Source organism: Rhinopithecus bieti, unplaced genomic scaffold (assembly GCF_001698545.2).
Source record: "Rhinopithecus bieti isolate Rb0 unplaced genomic scaffold, ASM169854v2 scaffold_19, whole genome shotgun sequence".
Taxonomy (NCBI): domain Eukaryota; kingdom Metazoa; phylum Chordata; class Mammalia; order Primates; family Cercopithecidae; genus Rhinopithecus; species Rhinopithecus bieti.
Window position 1 is genome coordinate 3,388,624 of NW_016803360.1, and position 25,449 is coordinate 3,414,072.

At 36.0% G+C, this 25,449-nt stretch overlaps 1 protein-coding gene across 1 annotated transcript in view; it reads left to right on the forward strand.

Annotated features, from left to right (window-relative positions):
* Positions 1-25,449, forward strand: part of LAMA2 (laminin subunit alpha 2) — a 640,343-nt gene that overhangs the window by 578,997 nt on the left and 35,897 nt on the right. Inside the window, exons 49-55 of the mRNA XM_017879679.1 lie at positions 2,118-2,242; positions 6,219-6,381; positions 7,053-7,197; positions 15,399-15,537; positions 17,236-17,247; positions 20,510-20,630; positions 23,073-23,249. Of these exons, the coding sequence (XP_017735168.1) occupies positions 2,118-2,242; positions 6,219-6,381; positions 7,053-7,197; positions 15,399-15,537; positions 17,236-17,247; positions 20,510-20,630; positions 23,073-23,249 (882 nt within the window). The remainder of the gene's footprint in view (positions 1-2,117; positions 2,243-6,218; positions 6,382-7,052; positions 7,198-15,398; positions 15,538-17,235; positions 17,248-20,509; positions 20,631-23,072; positions 23,250-25,449) is intronic.

Genomic DNA, 25,449 nt, shown 5'->3' on the forward strand with positions numbered 1-25,449 from the left:
ACATGATATAAATGATGAATTGATGGGTGCTGACGAGTTGATGGGTGCAGCACAGCAACATGGCACAAGTATACATATGTAACAAACCTGCACGTTATGCACATGTACCCTAGAACTTAAAGTATAATAAAAAATAAATAAATAAATAAATAAATAAATAGAAAACAATAAAATAAAATAAAATAAAATATATGGCAAATAACTGAGATGTGGTCATCACACCTTAAATTGTATCTTAATAATTATTATGCAAATGTAATTGGTACAAAAGCAGCATTCTGTCAGTCTCAGAAAAAGGAAGAAAACATGAACAAATGAAATGTACAGAAAACCTTAAGAAATCATTTTGGCCAAGAATTTCAAGGCTCCTGCCACACCAGACTATGAACCAAAAGCTGAAAACAACTAAATGAACTTGCTGATGAGAATTCAAATGAGCAGGAAAATCTCTCAAATATAGCTTTTCAGGATGCGAGAAGAAGCAGAAAGCAAGCAGAATTCACAAGTAGGATAATCAATCTCTAGAAAATTAAGAGGTTCAGACTGATGACAGAGCATTGCAAGGATGACTCCAATGTGCAAGTCAGGGGCTCTGATCAACAGTCTTTCTATGCGGCTGTGCAACACGTGGTCACAGCAGTGGGAAATGTACATGTTGATGGGTTTAACCTAAAACTATAGCAGTAGGCCATACCATACAGCCTAGGTGTGTAGTAAGCTATACCATCTAGATTTGTTCAAGTACTGTACACTCCATGATTTTAACTATTCAGTAACTGATTTTACGATTTAAAAATTTAACTAGTCAGTAACTGTTTTCTTACATGTGTTCTAAAACCAAATGAGTCAATGCACTGTTTTCCTAGATAATTTGAGTAAATATGGGTTCACTTTGGCACAAAGTTTTTAAAGTTATAGGCACCAGAATATAGTACAGTCATGTGTCACTCAATGTCAGGAATACATTCCGAAAAAGATGGAATTAGGCAATTTCTTCAATGTGCAAACATCATAGAGTGTACAGTACACAAATCTGGATGGCACAGCCTACCACACACCTAGGCTCTATGGTATAGCCTACTGTTCCAAGCCTGTACAGCATGTTACTCCACTGGATACCGTAGGCAATTGTAACTCAGGGTAAGTATTTGTGTATCTAAACATAAACAAGGTACAGTAAAAATACAGTATTATAATTTCATGGAAGCACCATCATATATGTGATCTGTCATTTACCAAGACATTTGTAATATGTCAATGCCTAAACAGTTGTTTAAATTTACAACAAACTTCTCTAGAAGGGACCAGGTCATTCTCTTTCTTCATGATTGTGCATCAAGCCTAAGACCTTTCCTGTGAAAATGACACCAGGATTGAATTTGTTCAGATTATTTATTGATTTTCTATTTGACTCCAGGCCCCGTGCTGTGTATACAAGTAAACAACACCAACGTGGTCTCTTTTCTTACAAAGTTGCTTACTTTTTCTTCATTCCCTTGAACTTGAAATCTTCTTGGCTGTGAACAGAAATTTAAAAATTTAGAACAGCACTACCATAGAGTGATTTAAACAAGTGCTTTTACAAAATCTCTTCTATGTCATCAGCATGTACCCTTTCTTCAGATCTCAGGGGGAAAATCTTTGTGTATGCATGGCCCAAATTTGCCCAAAGAAAATTAGGTAGGAGCATTAGCATTTATTGAACACCCTCTGTATGTCAGGCACTGAGATTGGTGCCATAAATAAATTATCTAACTTTATTCTCACAATAATTCCACATTGCAGACAAAAGAATAGAGTTGTGGGGAAGGTCAGCAGTTCACCTAAAGCAAGAAGCTAGGAAGTGTTTATTTACTGATGATGAAAACTGGTATAGCAAAATGTAATCAGCATTCATTGATTGCATAGTTGAGCTTTTCCCCTGTTGTTGACTCATCCTGGAGTAGCTCTAAGGATATAGATATAATATGGTGAAAAGATGAATATGTACATATGCCAAAATATCAGAAAGAATGGATAATGATCACTTTAGCTTCTGCTGACAATAACTTTCATGGATAAACCAAGATTATTTGTGAAATTCCAAATTCTAACAAATACGGTATTTCTTTCTGCAGAAGGCTGATGCTGTACGTGTGATTACATTCACCGGCTGCATGGGAGAAACATACTTTGACAACAAACCTATAGGTTTGTGGAATTTCCGAGAAAAAGAAGGTGACTGCAAAGGATGCACTGTGAGGTTAGTTGAGATGAGGACTCTCCCAGATCTGTCCTGTGCATAATAAAAGCTTCAATTTTTATTGCATAATATTCTATTATCATGTGGATGATGTAGAGCAGGTTTGAAATGATTATGCTCAGAGGTGGAATTACCCCAAAACTAATGAATCTTCAAGTCCCTGCTTGCATTTGTGAAGGCATATTTCAAGGCCCTGGGAGGTACACTAGCAGTACATTTGCATAGTCATATGTTTTTATAAAATTTGCAAAGGTAAGAGATTTTGACTACAATCAGTTAAGTTTCCACTCCAGTGTTCCTTCATGGCGAGGGGGGTTTTAGTGTCTGTGAGTAACTCATTGTTATAATTTTTTTTTTTTTCCTAAAGAGAGCTTTCCCCAAATTGATTAAGTTTCAGGTCTTGCTGAGCATTAATTCACTCTATTTATGTTTATAACAAAATTAGAACTCCACCCCAGGCTTTATGGTTTTTTTTATTGACACATAGGATCCTACAAGTGCTTCAAGTAGAAACCTATGGGATTTAATGATTCTGCTTCAAGAGAGAAGGAGAACAAGGGGCCGAGATAGTCCAGGAGGAAAGTTCCTAATACATGTCCTCAATTATAAGATAGAGGGTAGAATGAATAAGAATTTGAAAATATTTAACATCCTATCATACTAAGCATGTGTAGAGAATAAACATTTTATATAAAATGAATAGAGGATATAAAATATTTAGCTAGAAGTAGAGGATTTCTCAGCATAAAAATCTTAGAGCCCACTGATCACCCAAACCTGAAGCAATTGTATTATATTAAATTAAAATGATAAAACATACTTTAAATACCTGCAGACTTAACATGTCATAACAGCAGCTCAGAAACCATTAAGTGCTAAGGAGTTTGTGTTATTTTCCATTTAAAGGACATACATATGTTTGTAGGACCCAAATCCTAGCAGAGTACACTTCACATTTACTTCTCTACATCTCTACAGTTTCATAGAAGAAAGTAGCCCCAAAATATTATCCATCTAAAAGTCTTAACTTCCAACTCTTTGTTTTCTTTTTGACATCATGGACTTGTCAACATGAAATTGAGGATAGTTTGAAAGCCTGACCCATTCATTGTTTAAGATGATTTTGTCAATAATCTTCAACAAAATCTAACATGGAAGGTTGTCTGTAAAATTCTTTCAATACATGAAAGACAATGAAGCCCATATTAATATTCTGCTACTCACAAACAAACACCAACTTTTCCCTAAGCATTTTTTTTGGTAAACTTCTAAGCAGGATTTTCAAAAGCCTATTATCAACAAAACATCTAAGGCATTTAAATATCCATTCAGCAGTGCATGTCATGTGAGACTGTAACATCACTAATTAACAATTCTGCAAAGATTTTACGCTTCAACATATAAAGCATTATGCTAATTTCTGATAAGAGTATTCCTGTATATACAAAGGGTGCTTTGTAGGTTGCAGAGATTCACACTTACAACTTTTTGATACTAGAATGAATACAGCCTAGTCCTGGCCATGAAGAGACATCACCAAGAAGGGAGGAAAAGACAAATACTAAATAGTTCAAATATCAGGCGCAATACAAATCCCTTTAAAAAGACATATTCAGAGTATACTACGATTGCCCACATCAGATTAAGGGCATCATGATCTGCTTCATGGAGGAGGTGACGTTTGAAATGGGTCTTGACCTGAGGTAAGAGTCCAAAAAGAGGAGACAGCAGATGAAATGTGAAGAACATTCTAATTCCTGAAACCAGTAAGAGCCAAGGGAGGAAGAGTGGGCAGCTGGAGTGTTTTTAGAAAAGAACAAGTGTGAATCCAATCATACAGGACTGGCAAATGGGAGAATGATTCGGGTAAGCTGCAGTGGCCACACAGGTTCATACACAGTTCTTCCCAGCATAATCATGGTTTCTTTTCTACCCCATAATGGTAGCTGAATGCAAAGTAAACCAACATAGCTGAAGACACCAACCTCAAAGTACCATGCCACAACACAGCCTGTCCACAGTGCCCATTCACCCATATGCCTGCCTTCCGCTTGATTTGGCCAAGCACTCTATCTTGGAAATGTTCATGGCCCACGTCTTTTCCGTCATTGTGCATTTTTGCCCCATTGCTAACACTTGGCAGTGTCAACCCTTTCTCATACCCCTTGCCATCAAACTATCTTCGCATTTTCCTTTTAAGGTGAAGTGATACGTATACTGAAATAATCCTATATTTTTTAATGTTTTAGTGTGTCGTTTTGAGCTGTGCTAATACTTTGATCAGGATTGTTATTGTTTTGTGAGTTCTCTAATTACATAGTTGTGTAAGTTTTTAGCGGTCGGCCCCAACCCTATTTTCCCATAAGCCCTGTTATTTGTTAGAGTAATTTTTATAGAACTCCTGGTGTGTGTGTGTTTATTTATTTGTTGTTTTCAGGAAAACACTATCACATTTGAACATAAAGAGCAATCATTCCTACTAAAGAGCAGGAGTGATTTTATGGAGAAAATGTAAAAATGAGGCTAAAAGAGGTAGACTAAGAAAATGTCATAAAGACCTTAGAATGTCAGTTTTAGAAATTTGCATTTATTCAATAGTCAGTAGAAGAGATAAAATTGTTGTTATGCTTTAGAAAGAGTAATCTGTCAAAGATATTTTGAAAGTGTATCTTATTTTTCTCACACTTCTAAAATTCACATTAAGATTAAAGTAAGGGGGAAAAAAAGCAGCTACAAGTAAAATGTAGTTAGTTGAGCATTGAAATGATATTTTAATAGACTAAGCCCCAATAGTCACCTAGTTCTTGTTAACTAGAGTTACATGTGGAAGAACATAGTTGCTTCAAAATAGCATAATTAATCTGTACTAACTTTACCAGACATCAAGGTTCAAAAGAGAAACGAAAGGTAAGTTAAGAAGCTTAGTGTTTATTAATTATGAAAGAGTAGGGGTTTTTTATAGTAAATGTATTCAGAATGAATAGGATAATTCTATTCTATGTTGAAATATTACAGTATATACCTTGAAGGACTCATATTTTTTCTCATCCCATAGTCACCAATTCAAAGCCAGACTTATCTTGTTTCTTCTAGTGTTTGCTAATGAATTAAATGAAGTGGGGGGATCTACAGCTCTGTGTTTAGCCACTCCCAGCCCACAACTCTTTCCTGCAGATATCTCCACAATCGTAGTAACATCAGACAGATAGATAGGTAGATAGAGAGATACATAAAAATAGCCTCATGTTTGGAAAAAATATTTTAAATGTTATATTCACAAGACTTATCTTAGATATTCATTAATTATGCACCCAATATTGATTAGACATATGTTCTTTGTGAGGCAATTTGCTATACTAAAATCTTTTTTATCCAACAAACATCAACTGGATTCTAGGATCCAAGCACTGTACTGTATGTACTAGATGTTTTGAGTTTGTGCCTGACATGGGACCTAGCCCATAATCTCTTAGATGGTCTCATGAAATTTACATTCTAGTGAAGGAGACAGATAAAAATCATACAAATAAATACAGGCCTCCTTCATTGTCTGAATCTAATTTGTTCCAGAAAAACTTATTGGAAGGCAAATATTGAGAGAGAGTAGGATCCTATATAAAAGAAATGTAATAATGTATTCTCAGCCCATCCAGAAACCCCACCATTTTGCTCAAATACCACTAAGACACCCTTAGGCTTCGATATAACTATCTACTACCAAGTACTTCTACAAAACATAAAGCACTTAAAAAAACTGATGACTTAGTTATTGCACACCTCATGAAAGGTGAGAGATGGTTTTTACTTATTCTAGCACGGTGGCAGTAGAAAGGGAGATATGTGGATGGAACGAAGATGTATTTAAGATATTTCCTGCCCTACAACAGCCTATAATCTCACTGCTGTTCAATGAAGTGTTGAATAATGACAGACCAAATAGATATGATCTGATTCACGTGAAATGTCTCCTTCTCAGTCCTCAGGTGGAAGATAGTGAGGGGACTATTCAGTTTGATGGAGAAGGTTATGCATTGGTCAGCCGCCCCATTCGCTGGTACCCCAACATCTCCACTGTCATGTTCAAGTTCAGAACATTTTCTTCGAGTGCTCTCCTGATGTATCTTGCCACACGAGACCTGGTAAAGATCATGTGCATAGCAGAGCTTCCATGATTGAAAATGTGTTTGCTTCTTTTATCAGTTATTGGTAAAATTATCAGTTATTTTCTAAAAAGCTTGGGATGGCTGTCTGGCAGCCAAGAATGGGTGATACAGATAGGGCTTATGTATTTTCACTAATAACTTTAATCACAGACACAATTTAATTACTGTTTATTTTCGGTACAGCTCCCCACATAATCCTTTAAGCAATACATCCGGTAATAATTTTTCCCAGCATGGAGCCATGCAGCAGCAAAATGCTTCCTTAATCTTCTTTCAGAGACCTAAGTTGAAAAGGAGATTCTAAATATTCTTTGGCCTCATTTTTTTCTGGTCATTATTTCTTAATGAATTCTTTCAGGGAACATACCTTTTGGTTCACTTAATGTGTTTTCAAATGAACTCACATTTTACTACTGTAACAAAAGAGTAGGTCTTAGAAATTTGGTGGTGACCATTTGCATCATAATCTCACAACCACAAAAATTCAGAAAATAGTAACACCAATTCTATTTTCAGAATGTATTTCTGTAACAGAGTGACATATTCAGCAATTTAGCGACAAGACCCTAATATAAACCCCACAAAAAAGCCAACACTCGTCTATTTCTGTGTATCTAATCACTGGTGTATGTTTACTCTATTAATAGAGAGATTTCATGAGTGTGGAGCTCACTGATGGGCACATAAAAGTCAGTTATGATCTGGGTTCGGGAATGGCTTCCGTTGTCAGCAATCAAAACCATAATGATGGGAAATGGAAATCATTCACCCTGTCAAGAATTCAAAAGCACGGTGAGTTTTTACAGTAATAATGCAATATGGGCCTTAATCATGCAATCCAGAGTGCACATGTACCTGATCAAGAGGAAGATTCCGTCTATCATTTTAGCTACTCACGAGTTCAGTGAAAAATTGATACAGTCATTTTTTTGGCTTAGATTATAGGTGATTTGGGTTAAACATGACTGATTGAAGAGCCAAATGCTTCTCTATCATTTTCTTTTGAAACTGAGAGCTTAATTTGAAAGCATAAAACTGTCTTACAACTTGCAAAATTATATCCTGTAATATGTTTAAAAAATGTTGAGTGCTTTTCTTTTCTCCCTATTCTATCAAGATGTTTCCTTTAAAGCGGCCCACAGTGGAATCTGTAGGGGTGGTAGGGCATAGTTATCAGTTCTCTGCTCATTTAAATTGCCAAACATTTGTATGCATGCAAGTAAATAATTGATCAATAGTAACATGACATGGTTATGATTCGGGGACATTTTAAAACACTTCCCCAAATGTTGTTTTACCTAATCACATAAGCAGGTATTTTGTTCCAGTGTTAGAGAAAGTAAAATGTACACTCAAACTTTTATGTGGTCATAGACATATATATAAAATATCTCACAACCAAGACAGAAATCCAAGTCTATTAGTTCTGAGTGTCGTACTGTTGCTTTTTAAGTATATAATTGCACTAATTCTGTGTGGTATGGAATTACCAATATCTGCAAATGAAACTTCGTTACTTCTGCTAATATAAATACGCTTAATTAATGTTGCCAATGCCAATGTGACATTTCATGAAAATTTAAATTTAACTTTGTACCGTCTTTCATTTCTGCATTTAATACATATCTGCCAAGCACCTTCTAAGTTCCATGTAAGAACTAAATGAAGTTCTAAGTTCTTGCCTTCAAGGAACTTGCATCAAATTGGGGAGATAGACAAGTATCAATGGTTAGAGGTTAGAGAGCTAATTGCTCTGATAGAGATGTGTGTAGCCAGCGAGCAATCTCAGAAGAGAGACACTTGAGTGAAACAGAGAGGTCAGTTTCCACTGGAGTGCCCCTGAGGCACAAGCTGGATGAGGAGTTAGCTGGATGAAAAGCATGTATGGACATTTCAGAGTAGTGAAAGTCGTGTGAAAGCCTGGAGTCATCAGAGAGCATAACACATCCTTTTCCAGCTGCATTTCCAACAGGAAACTCTAGAGAAACCCCTCATACGGGACAAAAACTGGCTTTACAATTCTTTATTTTGGAGTGCTGCTGCATACATTGTTCCTGTGTAAGAGAGGCACAAGGCACATTTGCATGTCAGAAGCTCTGTGTAGTCAGTTGTTCAATAAGAAGAATGTTTCGCTGTTTAACCCAGCATTTCCCAAATTTATTTAATCAGAGAAATCCTTCCATTCCTGTAATACTAGCATTCTGCTGAACACACTCTGGTGAATGCTTTAGTAACTACAAGTGAATACATAGCTACATGGATGAATGTTGGCAGGAAATTATCAGCAGGGGCCAAGTGATGACAGAACCAGTGCATAAGAGGACATATGAGCTAAGTGAGTGAGTTTCAACTTTATCCTGAAAGCTACAGGGATACAGAGAATACTACGAGTTTTAAGAAAGAGTATGATATCGTAAGATTTGTGCTTTAGTAAAGTTTCTTTAGCAGCAGTTTGGAGATGTGTAACAATCTAGGATGCTACGGAGTCTGGTGAGCCTAGTGTCTCCCCACCAACTTCTCTTCTATAGTAGTAGAATAATAGATTTGAAGAAAGAAGGAAAAGATGGATATGCATTATAAAAGAAAAAAAGACAACCTAAATGTCCATCAACAGATGATTGAGAAAAAATGTGGTGTATATATACACCATGTAATAGTATGCAGCCATAAAAAAAGAAGGAAATCATGTCTTTTGCAGCAACGTGAATGGAGCTGGAGATCATTATCCTAAGTGAAATAACCCAGAAACAGAAAATCAAATGCCACGTGTTCTCACTTACAAGGCGAGAAGCTAAACAATGGATACACATTGACGTGAAGGTGGAAACAGTAGACACTGTGGACTCCAAAAGGGTGGAGGGAGGAAAAGGGGTGAAAGTTTAAAAATCACCTATTGGGCTGAGCGCGGTGCCTCACGCCTGTAATCCCAGCACTTTGGGAGGCCGAGGGGGTGGATCACAAGGTCTGGAGATTGAGACCATCCTGGCTAACACGGTGAAACTCCATCTCTACTAAAAATACAAAAAAATTAGCCGGGAGTGGTGGCAGGCACCTGTAGTGCCAGCTACTCAGGAGGCTGAGGCAGGAGAATGGGTGTGAACCCAGGAGGCAGAGCTTGCAGTGAGCCAAGATAGGACCACTGCACTCCAGCCTGGGCAACAGAGCGAGACTCCATCTCAAAAAAAAAAAAAAAGTCTCTTGGGTACAGTGTTCACTGTGTGGGTGATGGATCCACTGGAAGCCCAAACTTCACTCTTGTGCAATATATCCATGTAACAAACCTGCATATGCACCCCCCCAATCTAAAATTTTAAAACAATAAAAATAAAGACATTCAAAACACTAGGCTGAATTGGCTAATGCTATAAACTCTGAAGATAATAAGATGCTTGGTTAATGTATAGTGTAACAAACAGGGATAAAATGATTCAACAACTTAGAAGAACAATTTTTATAAATGGTCACCTTGGAAATGCTAATTTCCATGATCAGTCCGTTATCTCAACTTTTATTCTAGCCAATAAAACAAATAACCAAAAGATCCGTGCTCTGAATCAATGTTAGTCAAAGGTCAAGTTACAGAATTATATAAATTTGAAAGTAGTTAAAAATATGTTTTAGGTTTACTATAACTCCAACATTCCATCAGTTCAGAAAGTTCTTCCCCCAATAGGTCTAATTTTTCCAGATTTTACTAGAGCTACTGTTACTGTTACTTTTACTACTGTGTGGCCCAGAAATCAGAAAGAACTTTCCTTTATCCCAGCCTACTCAGTATCTTCTGTTCCATCTCTGGTTTCTAGTTCAATGCTTTTGACACAGTTGGCTGATATCTTCTCATTTTTAAGTCTTCTCCTTGGTTTTCAAATTGACTCTAGACTCACATTGCTTTTTGCCTTTCTGAATATTCCTGTCAAATGCACCAAGCAGTCATTCTCACTTTTATTTTGGGTATTAATGACATGAATCATTCTCCTTACTTCTCTAATGTATCTCCCTGGTGTCACCATTAAAAAGAAATTAAGTCCTATGAAGTTCAGTTGTTCAGAATTTTGATTCTCAAATTAGACTGGGAACATCTGTCTTCTCCTGCCCATGGTTATTACCCATTCTTTGTTATTTCTGGTGTCTCACCACAAATTTCTCAAATTTTTTATTATAATAAAACTATAGCTGTTCTGTTTTTCCACATGCATTCTCTTATATCCTATATATTTTCTCTGATACTTTTAAAGTATTTTATTACTATAGCAGGTCAGTTAATATGTATTAATTTTCCTTATAAAAGAAAAGCATTGAAGCCCCAATGGGAAAAGCAAATGTTATAAACAAATAATTCACAAAAGAAAAATGCAGACTTCTTATATAAAGGTGAAAAATGCAATCTCAATAGATTACAAGCATATGGCCCTTGATCTGCAGTAGCATATCCGAAGATCACACTTAAAGCAGTAAAATCTGAATTTAAAAGGAAAAGAAGAAAGGCTTGGCGAAATAACCTTACTACCTGCTTTGATAAGATTAGCTCTTATAGGACACATTTATTAAATACCAACTATACATCAGATACTATGCTGGATCAGTGAAGATGCATAAGGTTCCTACCCTTGAGTAACTTACCTGCTGCACAAGTAGCAAATTACCATATTGTTTAGGATACAGTAAATACCAAGGGAGATACTATGGAGGGAGAGAAATAAGGCGCTACCTGAGCCCTAAGGTGTTTTTTTGGTTGTGGGGGTAGGAGAGGTGGAAGCAGTTGCAGGACGATCCAGGCCAAAAAGCATCACATGAAAAGATAAAGATGTATAAAAACATGGATTATTTGCGCAGATGTTGCAATCAGTTTGAATTACTGGCGTTTAAATTTCAAAAGAGTGATAGAAGATAATGCTGGGCATGTTGGCAAGGGCCAGATCACAGGAAGCTGTTTAAACTATGTGGAGAGTTTGCAGTTCATCTTGATGAACTCGATTTTAAGTAGAGATGTGACAGGGTAATTTCGACTTAAGTATATTAGTCGAGGTGTCAATGTGGAAGATATATTGTCGGAAGACCAAACTGAAGACGAAGTGAAAAATTAGGTTCAATTATAGTCCAGGCAGGAGGTAAATGATGCTTGAAGTAAGAGTTGCTGTGGGAATTGACATCAAAGAAATGCAGAATAAATCCACCATATGATACCACTACACAGTTATTAGAATGACTGAATTAAAAAGACTGGCCATACTCAGTGCTGGCAGAAGGTGGAGACACTGGAACTCATACACTGCTGCTGAGGATATAAAGTGGGATAACATTGGAAGAGGTTGGCCATTTCTTAAAAGACTAAATATACATCTACCATACAAACCAGTCATTTCACTCCTAATTCTTCACCCAAGACACATGAAAGCATATTTTTATACAAAGACTTGTACCAGAATGCTCACATTACTTTTATCTGTGTTACTTAAAAACTGTAAACAACTCAAATATCCATCAGCAGGTAAATAGATATACATAAATTGTGGTATACTCATACTATGGAATACTAGTCACCAATAAAAAACAAGAAAGTATTAATTTAGGTACAAAATGGATGAATATCCAAATAAGCAGACAAAAAAAAAGAGGCAAATTTAGGCAGACAAAAAGAGTACATTTGTATAAAATTACATGGAAAATGTAAACTAATCTATAGTCACAGAAAGCAGAGGGATGCTACTTGTGAATGGCATATGTAGGAAAAGGCAAAAAGGAGGGATTACAAATGAGCATAAAAAAACTTCCAGGGTGATGGATATGTTCATTGAGTGTGGTGGTGGTTCCACAGGTGTATACATATCTCCTAAAGCATGCAGTTGTTAAATTGCATGCTATAAACATGGTTTAAATTATAGCATGTTAATTATTCCTCAGTAAAACTGTTTTAAAAGTAGGACAGATATTAAAGGTACTTAGGAGAAGAAATTAGTGAAGCTGTTGATTGGTTAGATGTGGTGAGGAAGAAGTCAGGATGACTCTCTAGTTTAGTAAACTGGGTGGGGGGTCAAATTATCAACAATAAAAAAGTAAGTTAAGTAATACAGATTTGGGAGTTAGATGATAATTATTTTGATTTGGAATGTTTAGCTTTAAGTACGCAAGGAAAATATAGATGATGGTGTCTCACCTGTTGAATGTGAATTTTTAGGCAAAAATCAGGTCCAAGCATACAAATATTTAAGTCATCAATACATTGTCAGTAGATATAAACTTGAGTTTGCCCAGATGGCTAAAACCTGAGATGGGCAAAGGAAGGGACATTATAAAACATCAACATTTTAGAAGTGTTCAAAAATAGATCCCGGGGTAGGAGATTGAGAATGAAAGGTAAAAAGAAAGCCAGAGAGCTTGACATTATGGAAGCCAGAAGAAATTTCCCATAAGGAAGGAAATGCTACAGCATTAAATGTTGCATAAACATGGATTCGGATAAAGCTTAAAAGGACTCCACTGGGTTTGGATATAGGGAGGTCCCTGAGGACTTTAGCAAGACCAGAGTTCACAGAGGAATGGGAGGGGAATTGAAATAAGGCTCCAACAATGTGGATCATTGCTCCTTTTCAGTGACCAGATTACTTGTTTTACAGAATTATTCTTAACTAGTTGGCAAGAGCAGGGTCCCTTGAAATTCAAGTACAGTCCTTCAGGAGTGTTCCCCACCTTCTTTGAGTCAGTTACAGAACCACAGTCCCTGACACAAGTGTGCCCTATCCCCCAAATGCATCAATAAGGAAGCAAAGTTGAGAACACTCAATTAGATTTTCAGTGGATCAAGAAAGAGAAAAAAGAATAATAGCCAAAGTAAAAACACTTAGCTTATAACAACTCTGCCTTGATTATAAAGTATTTGTTAAGTCCCTACTCTATTACTTAATAAAATCCTGATTTCCCTACCTACTTATAAATCACATCTGAACCCATCAACTGTGAAATTTTGTGTTAATAGCCTACTTTTCTATTCTGTAAAGAAAAGAAATAGGGCATGAAATAAAAGCAAGCATTAGCATTTACTAGTATTTCCTGGTAGAACCCACTTCATCGCTATCACTCATGAAGGATAGAGCAAAGCACTTCCTTTAAGTCAGTAAAAATATGCCATCCTGTCTCTCTGCCAAAGTTACCTTTTGGGCCAGTGAATTTCAATTCAATTGTGTTGCTGCTCTTTAATCATTCTTTCTTAGAATGATCTCTAAAAATGCATATATTCATTCATGGATAAGGAGGAAAACTACCTCCAGTCACTGGCTTGCCTGTGATAGAGAGGCAGAATCTCATTTTCAGACACCATTAAAATACCCACCAGGTCTGCAGAAAGAGACTATTTTCATCTTCCAGTCAACAGCCCCATATGAAAATGTCTTTGCAGATCTAGATAAAAAAGAATGTGTATGAAAAAGTCTTGAAAACAGTTTTATAAATCTATTTGCTTTTAGCCCCCAGTCCAGTCAAGGAGATATATGAAACTATGTATACAAAATAATAAAATAGGTGTGTGAAAGTGATTCAATTTTAAAATCTTAACATGCTAACTATATTTAGTAGGACAATTATTCTTTTAGGTATTTTTCTTGTTTGCTTTTAAGTCTGGTTTGAAGTGTTCATTAGTTTGTGTATTTTATTTCAGTCCTTTTTTAATAAGGCAATTGTGTTTGATTTTACTGAAGATACATCTTTTTGAAATGATAGAGCTATAAACTTCAAGGGAATTTTGGAATTCGATGTTTCTCTGTGTTTTCCAAAGAACACTGATTCTGAAAGATGATGGGTTGAGTGAAAATAATATTTCATGGTCAAATAAATTTGGGAAATACTTTTTGCTCTATGTCCTTCTCTAGGAGCATTGCATTGTATATTAGCATGCCGAAAGATCTGGGCAGCCATAAAATTAAGAAGATATATGTTTAACTTTGTATAACCCAGTATTTGTCATATTTATTTGAGCCAGGAACATCCAAGAAACCAGCATCCTAAAGAATAAACATTTAGAAATTCCCTTATAACTCATTGGTTCAAATGCCCACTTTCAAATCCTTGCTATTTCGGATCCTACATCAGATAAAGGTTTAGAGGCCAAATCTGTCATCTTAAGGAACTGATGTCAATATGCATCAAGGATGCATATGAAGTAGTTAAAGACTGGATCCAAGGAATTGTGGTAGAAAAGCGTGTAATTCAGAAGAAACCTAGCTTGACCCCTAAGAAGGGGGAGGTAGTGAGGGAGATCAATGAGATAAGGAGTTCCTGTCTGCTTTCTAAACAATGCAGTTTGAACAGAGAAGTTCCTCGTCTTTCCTTTTTTCTATCTATTTCTGAATTCTTATCTTCATTACGTTAAAAGTACCTTGAGAGACCCAAAAGAAAAGCAGGAAGGCATGATGACTATACCTCTGTCACAACACTTAGCATCCCAGTCTAAAATGTCATTTATAGTAGACCTGGATCCCACAACTTCTGTGTACAACATCCCCTTCCACTTGCGTGTACAACCATATTTTACAACAGTAACACTTTGCAGATGAGTTTAAATCCCAGTAGTTTCTGTGGATAGTGAAACTTACAGAAAGAGCCATAAATTAGACGTGTTTCTAATTATCTGATTCCTAATTAGACATCTTTGTTATTTAGCATTTTTTAATCTTGCTTTATTTTCTAACTACTTATCTAGATTATAGAAAACTACGTCAAATGGATCTTTGATGTCCATTTATTTTTATCTCTTTTATCTTCATTGGTTTGCCTTCATTGATGTTCAAGCTATTATTTTCATGCTCTTTGGGGGATAGTTTAATAATGTATTTTATTGATGTTGTTTCTGTAATTATTAAATTGCTAAATATAGTGCAAGTGCTTGAGAAAGTCAATGTTAATTCTCGAATTAAACCAAATTTGTCCTGAAGTATTAATGATGATAGAGATGTGGTTGATATTGCTCAAATAAAATGTTAAATGTTCTATCTCCTTTATAGCCAACATATCGATTGTAGATATAGATACTAATCAGGAGGAGAACATAGCAACTTCATCTTCTGGAAACAACTTTGGTCTTGACTTGAAAGCAGATGACAAAATATATTTTGGTGGCCTGCCAACGCTGAGAAACTTGAGGTAATTTAGTTTATAGGTAAAGCTAAGGATTAAGTTTTAATTAAATGACCACTTTGCTCACTAGAGTTCTGAAGCTTAATTATAATAGGAATGTCATATAACCCTTGGTTGCAGAAAGGCTTAATCAAAAACATCATGTTGCATGTTAGAACAACACCAGGATTTAGAAACCAAAGGACTAATTTGACATCTTTGTTGAAGAGATGGATTGGAGTCGCTGTTTCCTTTATATGCACCTGCTGAAAAGAATTATGAAAGTAATTAAAGGTAGAAGGCAGAGTTGAATGTGAATCTTGTAATTGCTGTTCTTCTTGTACATTCACTGGAGATAATGGCACTCAGACATTGCTTAGTGTTCTGAAAATTAGTCAGTGTTCCAGGATGCTATGAGTATAACCTATTTTATTGCTAAGCATTAGCATCATAATGGTGTATTGGAGCTTTCCCATATGCCTAATACAAGAACTATATTAGTTGTTCTCATACCCATGCCAACATTTTTTTTAATTTCACATATGCTTTTTAGCTAGCAGTATGGGGAGACACATTTGCTTCCTAATTTAGTTAGTTCAAAAAATAAAGTAACTAAAAAATGTCAGAAAATACTCACGTGCTATGTAGTTAATTTACTGCTCATTATAAAACATAAGATAGTCTATAAGGATGGTATTTGGTGCTCAATAAATGTTAATTAAACTCTAATTAGAATGGGATTAACTGATTTGGTTAAACCATAAGAGTTTATTACAGACTACCATGTTTTAATTTTTTTGTTTTGTTTAATTAGTTTGGTAGTTTTAAAGGGCATAAAACTTCTGTCTAGGTGTTTCTATCCAAAAGGCAGATTATGATTGGAAAATCCCAGAATTTTCCAGTGGAAAATTCACTAGGAATCCAGTGGTTGTTCAGATCTAAGATTTGCTTTACAAGATCATTAACTATATATTATTGAGTGAATTAAATACAGCCAAACTAAGGTTATTCAAATCTAGCTTCATTTATTCTAGTAATGATTTTAATTATCATAAAATAATTTTAGGAATTACCTATAAAGGCATGCCTGTTAAATTCTATAAAATCTTATAAATCTGAATCTGTTAAATGAATCTTTATCACTAAAATGTTTTTACTTTCATGGTACAGCATTGCATAATTACAGTATAGTATTTCCATAGTGTGGTACATTATTTCAAAACAGCTGTTAGAGATATGTTTGTGATTGATAAAGGACTCAAACATTCATAGTTACCTGCTATTTTGCCTGCAGACAGGTTCTCAATATGACAAAGTGCAAAAGATGTGGTAAACAAATTATTTTTACATGCATTGTTAAGCTCAAGCTCTTTGAGAGGCAATATTTATAAGCCATTCATGAACACTACAGAATAGTGACATTGTACATTTCCCATTTATTAGATTGATAAGAACAAGTACTTTAAATTCATATTTCAAAGTAAAAATTTTCCAAGTTGATAGTGTGAGCTATGGTCATATTTTGATTCTAATTTCACTGCCTTCAAGGGCATATATCTATTTTTAGTTCTGTTGGAGCTTTTGCATTTCTTTCCTTTGTAGATCCCTGTGAAATGATCTTTTTAAAGATTTATGATTAAAGTTTATTGTTTTACTAAATGAAAATGTAATTAAAAGTAAATTGTTTTATTTTGTTTTTTTTTTCCCCTCTTTCCCGTTACCTAGTATGAAAGCAAGGTAAAATTTAAATTTATGCATGCCTTCTTCGAGTGCATGGGTTGGGTAAATGTGGCTTCTTAGATAAAGCAGCCGTGCAGAAACAGAGCAACACCAGTACAGCTTTGTTCATAGTATGTTTCACGAGCAAGCCGTGCACTCTGTGAGAGTTCTCCTGCTGCCCCTTGCTGGCCAACATTCTGCTGCTTACCCACCATCAGTTGGGCTGCAATTTGAGTTGTCTCACCAGCAGTGATGAGATTTGCTCTGCTCACTTGTTCAAACATCTGGGCAGAGTGCCCCTGGTAACCAGCGGCACACACTCAAAAGGCAGCTGGTCAATTTCTGGTACACAGTCTAGTTCTGGGGAACACAGGAAAGTGGACTCTTGGGTTGAACCCCGGGCCCTGGCCTCCCTAGTGCCACGCTGTCTGCTGAAGAATCAAACTGTGCTCTCACATGCTTACCACTGTCTTCTTGCTTTTTGCAGGCCTGCAGATATGCAAACATTTACACAGCCTCTACACCTCTTGTCAAAGCTGTTTATGTATTGACATGTTTATTTAAAACTAGCTATGGTGCCAGATGAAGGAATCTCTGGAAATACTATATTTAAAATAAGTTTTTGCATTAATAGTAAAGAAGTGTGAGATAGTTCTAGCTTCTCAGGAGCATTTTAATTCTTACTAGCATTTGCATAAAAGCTGTGAGCAATGGGCCTCACAGCCATAAATGGCTGACCAAACCTCAGAGACGTGCAGGCCCGGTATCCTCGGGCTAGAGCTAAAGCCTGGTGTTTTGGCATTTCAGAGCCCAGCTGTGCCAGATTTCTGGAAAGAAGATAATAAAGCCAAACTGATCAAAGAAAATTTTAAAACCAAGTCTAGATTTTTAATAAAAGGAATAGAATATACAGAAATGAAAGTAGGGGAAAATAAACCATGCGTTTTATCATGATTCAGTTGTAAGACCACCTGTGCTACACTTGCTGAGATAGCTAAAAAGTGAAGGCTGGCTTTCTTGGAAATATATGTTAATAAAACTCTGGGATGGCATTGTGTAGGTTTGTAATTTTGCCTTTGAGTGGTGACCCTCAAGAAACAGAGACCCGTTGTTACCATTGAGTCCGGTCACCTTATGTGACTATTTATCCCCTGTAATTGTCCTAATATTGAGGTTGCTAAATCATATTTTGGAATGGTTCTTTGTGTTTCCATGAAACAATGAACTATATAACTTATAGGGGTGATTTACTTTATTAACAAGACCTCTGAAAAAAATGGTGATAAATCAGTCTTTCCATAAAGGAAAATATGGAAGCAAGTGAACACTGTTAATGAAATTCACCATTCTCTTTGCATTATGCAAGAAAAATATAAGCGAAATTCTCGCCCTACAGTTGGACATGTACTTTATAACAACCGACTGAACGAAAAGAAAACCTTGAGAACAAGGAAAACTTATCAATGAAAATAAAGAAGTTCCAGAAAGGAGCTGGGGGTGGAAACAAACATGAAATAAATCACCTGATATACACTGCCAAGGTCTAATTTGTTTTTCCACCTATTTTCCTCATGCTATGTGTTTTCATTAAGATAAAAAAAGGAACTTGGCATCATGGGACAATGAGGAGAGAATTAATCATCACCCTATCAACTACAATATATTGATGCCTACTGGACAGCTTTTACCGATGCTGATTAACACCACATAAAGAATTATCTTTTTCACTTCTGTATACTTTCACTATTCAAAATAGTAGCCACAAGTCACAGTAGCTATTTAGTTGTAAATTAAATCAAATTAAATAACAATAAATATTCAGTTTCTCATTGAGACAAGCTACATTTCAAGTCCCAATAGCCACATGTGGCTAGTAACTACTGATTTGAACAGTGCAGAACAGACAATATCCATCATCACAGAAAGTTCTGTGGAACAGCACTGTTATAATTAAAGAAGTATCATCATCACTGACATTCTGATAGCCTTTGTTTGTTGAGCACTTACTGTGTGCAGTGCTATTCCTTAATTTATTAAACCTTTGCAACTTGATCATGTAGATACTATGATTACTATTATCGTGCCTATTTCACATATAAGAACACTGAGTCTTGGAGAACTCAGATCACTTGCAACATCTGGACTCAAGGGCAAGGACTTCATTTTCTAATCTGCTGACACACTTGCCCGATTTTATGAAGTCGTATGCAAAAATAAACATTCAAGTGTAGATTGAGTATAAAAGTCATTTTCAAATTTATTGAAACAATGAAATGTATGGGTTTTTGCATTTGATTGCTTTATTTTGTTATTGTTCTAATATAGAATACAGACTTTGGGGTCAATCTGTAAACTAAACTCATCTGTTTAAAAAAAAAAAAAAAAAACATGTATTTATTTTGAGACAGGGATCTCACTCTGTAGCCCAAGCTGGAGTGCAGTGGCATGATCATAAGTCACTGCAGCCTCAGCCTCCTGGGCTCAAAAGATCCTCCCTCCTCAGCATGTCCAAGTAGCTGGGACTCCAAGCACACACCAACATGCCCAGCTACTTTTTTTGGAGGGGAGGGCAAAGACAGGGTCTCACTATGTTACCTCAGGCTGGTCTTGAACTTCTGGCCTCAAGCGCTCCTCCCTCTTTGGCCTCCCAAAATGCAGGGATTACAGGCATGAGCCACTACATCCAGCCAGTAAACCTAATTTTTAAACATCTGTTATTAAACTATGTAATCCGAAAGAATGTTTCTTAGACTTTGTTTTACTTAAAAGCCTTAAAGAGATATGTAATATTATCTTATTTTCAGCTATCTCTCAAGAAAAGCCTCAAATAAAAAAAAAAAAATCTTTTCAAGATAAACATTTTCAGATTTTTTTCTAACTTTTGAGCAAGGTTTTAAAACTTTTGTGATATAGTTTGTTTATGCTGCCTACACAATTATCTTCTCTTTGGTGAAAAAAAAAACTTATTTCATTACACATATAAAGCATTAATAAGAAGTCAGTTAATTCCTGTACTCCGTGTTTAAAGGCTGTGGGTGAGATTATTGTTAAAGGGGAGAAGAGGGACTACAAAAAGACTCCTTTTGCAAGATAACATTCACATCCACTTAGACCAACCAGTAGATAATGGAAACCAGAGTTTGCTGGGTACACGTGTGCACAGTTTGATAGACATGTGCCTGCATGTATCTGCTCCATAAGGCTACCTTCCAATTGTCAGAGACTATACTGCCATCACCCTAATGATATTGCTTTTGCTTTCCATTTGACTATTCAATAGGCCAGAAGTAAATCTGAAGAAATATTCCGGCTGCCTCAAAGATATTGAAATTTCAAGAACGCCGTACAATATCCTCAGTAGTCCCGATTATGTTGGTGTTACCAAAGGATGTTCCCTGGAGGTTGGTCTGTTCTTGACAGTTCTCTAAACACATTTATATCAGCTTTTACTTACTTAGTGTGGCTGCTCCTACAAGGATCAGTCTTTTGTTAATATATTTTACATTTCTACTGATCCTACTCTTAAAGCAAGATTAAAGCATTCTCTAAATTACCATGATAAAAAATGGGATTATGAAGTCCCAGAATTGTGACCCAATTTCCCAAATGTGTAGCTCTTCACGGCACATATCAGTAATACTAATCTCTTTTCTGTTTTTCTCTTTTTTTCCAACACTACTTTTCCCTTTTCCTCATTTTTGTCATTCATTTTAAATTTATTTTACTTTTATGTGTTGCATTTAGCTTTATTAGCAACCTTACATTTTTTCTGGAACCATTTGAGTTTATACAAGTAGCAAGCAGTAGTTTACACCATAACCGTTAGTGCATAGTCTATTGTCTACAACCTTGAAGTCTAGCCCCCTTGTCTTTGAAATAACATAGACTGGGACCTGTGGCAACCAACTCTGCAAAGACTTGTGTTTGACATGCCTGCAAAGTCCTTTGTTAGTTGATATCCTCAGTAACTCTTCTTTGATGCTAAAGCATCCTAGCATTCCCCTATTTTCATTTAACTATTCTGCACTGTTTCTTCAGTTGACACTGACCCATATGTGAGAAAGACCCAGGCCATAGCTCTACTCTTACAATATCGATAAGCAAGAGTCAATGGTCAACAGCAAATATTAGCAAGAATTTTATAGAAACTCAATAATGATGAGCTTGTTTTTAAAATGAAAATGTTAAATATGTCATTCTCATACATTTTTAATTATCCTACTGTAATACAATTATTCATTTCGGCTGCTTCTTCTAATTAAAATTATCTTAAACCACTCCAATAGAATTAGGGAAATGAAGGGAAAACGTGGGTAAAGAAAAAAGTGAATCCACCACTTGAATGATGAGGTTTAAAGACTGGAACAGAACTTTCAAGATCTTCATTGTTCACAGCTACAGGCCCCAATTTGGACTAGGCCATAGACACCCACTCTGAGAAGTCTGGGAATAAGAAAAGGGAAAATACATTAAGAACTAAAACTGTAAGGACCCATATTGGCTTCTTAAAGGAAGTTTTACTGAGAATTTTAATGTTCAAAGCCTAACTCTCATTCACATTCAAAAGATATATACATGAGGATGGAAACTGTCCGGAAAATGAATAGCCTCTGCACGTGGAAATTACGATTCCGTAAAGGCATTTTTCAGTAACCAGGAATTATTTTGCAACTAAAATATGAGGCAGAAATTTGATGTGGATAAATATTGAAAAGTCTGCACAGTAGTTTTATCTGAACTATCTAAAACTCCATGATTTGAAAATTGGAATAGAAAACAGATTATACATTTTACCAGCTTTTGTGTCATTTAACTGGTCTTGAAACACTGTGGGAGGAAAATAGCCTACATTAAAGGATTCTTTGCTTTTACTCCTACAAAATCTAGGACTTTAAAAATGAATATTTTAAGCACTTTAAATTCCTAACTACATGGGCTTGCTTAAATAAATACTAGCAAATTCATACAGTGGAAAGTCCTCCTGCCATTAAAAGTGATGATCTACATTTACTGAGAGTGATATCCTCCACATATGTAAGAAAAAAAAGACATTAGGAATGAACGTGTCTATCAAGATTCATTTGAAGTGTAGGGAGGAGGAGAGAGGAAGAGGGCAAGGTTATGAAAGAGTGAACGAATGAATGAATTAATGAATTATAGAAAGCTATATGCTTCTGCACAGCTTTGAGGAGATGGAGATGGGGAGCTGATTTTCTCCCTTTTGCACCTTATTTACATTTCTACTTGAAATGTAACTGTTTTAATTTTATACTCAGCAAGGACAATGGTACTATTTTAATTTTGAGAAAAAAACTAGACTATGCGGTGTTTGGTTTATTTATTTTTAAGGTTTGGTCTTATCACTGGGGAAAAATGCAGGCACAGATAATGGTCATACCCATCTGTAAAACATAAACAATTAAGTGATAGAGTTTATTCAAGAGATATTAATTATAGTGTTTTCAAGGGAAACTTAGGGAGATTGATAGACATGTACCTGCTTGTATGTCAGTTTGGCTTAAATCTTTGGTTTAAACAAAAAAAAAGTTATCTAACAGTGATAATCTTCTATATTTAAAATCAAAAGTTCTGGAATAAAAGTAGATGCTATCATTCTGATTTTAACACAAACTGCTTAGTAGATTTGAAGTTATCATATAACTAGAAATAATATTTCTTCAACTGCTCTTAAGCTTTCCATGTAACTGTGGGTTTTCCTGCTTTCTAAAACTATGATCTATTTCATAATCACATTAAGTGCATCGAGGAGGGTGAGTGAGATGGAGAATTTATTTAAATTTTTATTTCTAATGGTGTCTACTCTCCTTTTCCTTTACTCGCAGAATGTTTACACAGTTAGCTTTCCTAAGCCTGGTTTTGTGGAGCTCTCCCCTGTGCCAATTGATGTAGGAACAGAAATCAACCTGTCCTTCAGCACCAAGAATGAGTCTGGCATCATTCTTTTGGGAAGTGGAGGAACACCAGCACCACCTAGGAGAAAACGAAGGCAGACTGGACAGGTACCTTCACACCTAGCTGATAATGCATTTTCCCTAATGCTTATATAAAACAGTTAACTTGCTTTTATATTTTTAGTTTTGCATCATTTATTTCTGCTCTCATCTTGGCTAGCAAGGACTAAATATTCCATTTTTCCATGCTGGCCTCCTATTTCACTCGCATCATCTCCCAGGACAATTGTCTTCTCTAGGATGTTCCTGTTGATCAATTGCAGGTGCAAAGTCACACTCATATTTGCACCTATATTTCCTATGCGTTTAACATATGTGTATGTAAAGAGGACAATTTAAAACATATTCACATTATCTTAATTTCTACTGTCTTCAAGTCCAACTCCTTACCAAATCTGTAGATATTCACCTACAGTCCCTTAAATTTAAATTCCTCTAAGATCAGTTTCCCAGTTGCACTAGCTGAAGTGATAGTCTGTTGGGCCTGACTCATCCCATCCTCTCTGGACACAAAGAAGGGCAGAAAATGGACCTGGGAGAAAGCAAGTAGAACACAACCAACACAGACAGGGACAAGTGTAGCCCAATAGCATTCAAGGATGTTAAAGCCTAAAGAATATCAACCGGCCAGGTGTAGAGGCCAATGTCTGTAATCCCAGCACTTTGGGAGGCTGAAGCAGGAGGATCGCTTGAGCCCAGGAGTTTGAAACTAGGCTGGGCAACATGATAAGACCCTGGCTCTACAAAAATGTTTAAAAATTAACTGGGCATGGTGGCGTACGACTGTGGTCCCAGCTATTCAGGATTGCTATTCAGCTATTCACGCCACCACACTGTAGCCTGGATGACAGAGTGAGACTATCTCAAAACATTTTTTTAAAAAGAGTATCAATTTTGCAAGGACATAAACTTTAGTATTTATATCCCCTGTCCATTTGATTATGTTAAAAGCAATCCCTCCAATGCCCAGATTTAAGCGTCATACCTCTTATTGCCTTGGTATTCTTTAATACCTTCAATCACATTTTTTAAAATGTAATTTTGCATTTAATCTAGTTTTTCTCAGTGAAAGGGTTCATAGGAATTATTTTGTCTGCCATGACCAAAAGAACAGAATACTTTATAAATATGTCCTTAAGTATGTACATACCCTTGTAAACCAGATCATGTTATTTGTGATTATGTGTTTTAAAAATCAATTTTAGCATGTGACATTTAGTGATCAATCATATCATGTAACAAATCTTATTTATTTTTCTAAAAAATACAAAGCTCACACAAAATATTCGCAAATAGAACCCAAAGATGTATAACCATGAGTAATTTGGATTATTTCAGGAATGCAGAAGTGGTTTAATATTAGAAAATCTGAAAATCGACCCACCACAGTGGCTCACACCTGTAATCCCAGCACTTTGAGAGGCCGAGATGGGTGGATCACAAGGTCAGGATTTTGAGACCAGCCTGGCAAACGTAGTGAAGCCCTGTCTCTACTAAAAATACAAAACAAATTAGCCGGGCATGGGGGCAGTTGCCTGTAATCCCAGCTACTTGGGAGGCTGAGGCAGGAGAATTGCTTGAACCTAGGAGGCCTAGGTTGCAGTGAGCCGAGACTGCACCATTGCACTCCAGCCTGTGTGACAATGCGAGACTCCAACTTAAAAAAAAAAAAAAAGAAAATCAAAAAATCATATAATCTTGTCAATAGATAGTAAAACATGGTAAAATTTAACAGTCATTCATGATTTTAAAAAAATACTTAAGTAAAGACTAATAAAGAAGAAAAGAGAGAGGAATCAAATAGACGCAATAAAAAATGATAAAGGGGATATCACCACCAACCCCATAGAAATACAAACTACCATCAGAGAATACTATAAACACCTCTACGCAAATAAACTAGAAAATCTAGAAGAAATGGATAATTTCCTGGACACTTACACTCTCCCAAGACTAAACCAGGAAGAAGTTGAATCTCTGAATAGACCAATAGCACACTCTGAAATTGAGGCAACAATCAATAGCCTACCCACCAAAAAAAGTCCAGGTCCAGATGGATTCACAGCTGAATTCTACCAGAGGTACAAGGAGGAGCTGGTACCATTCCTTCTGAAACTACTCCAATCAATAGAAAAAGAGGGAATCCTCCCTAACTCATTTTATGAGGCCAACATCATCCTGATACCAAAGCCTGGCAGAGACACAACAAAAAAAGAGAATTTTAGACCAATATCCCTGATGAACATCC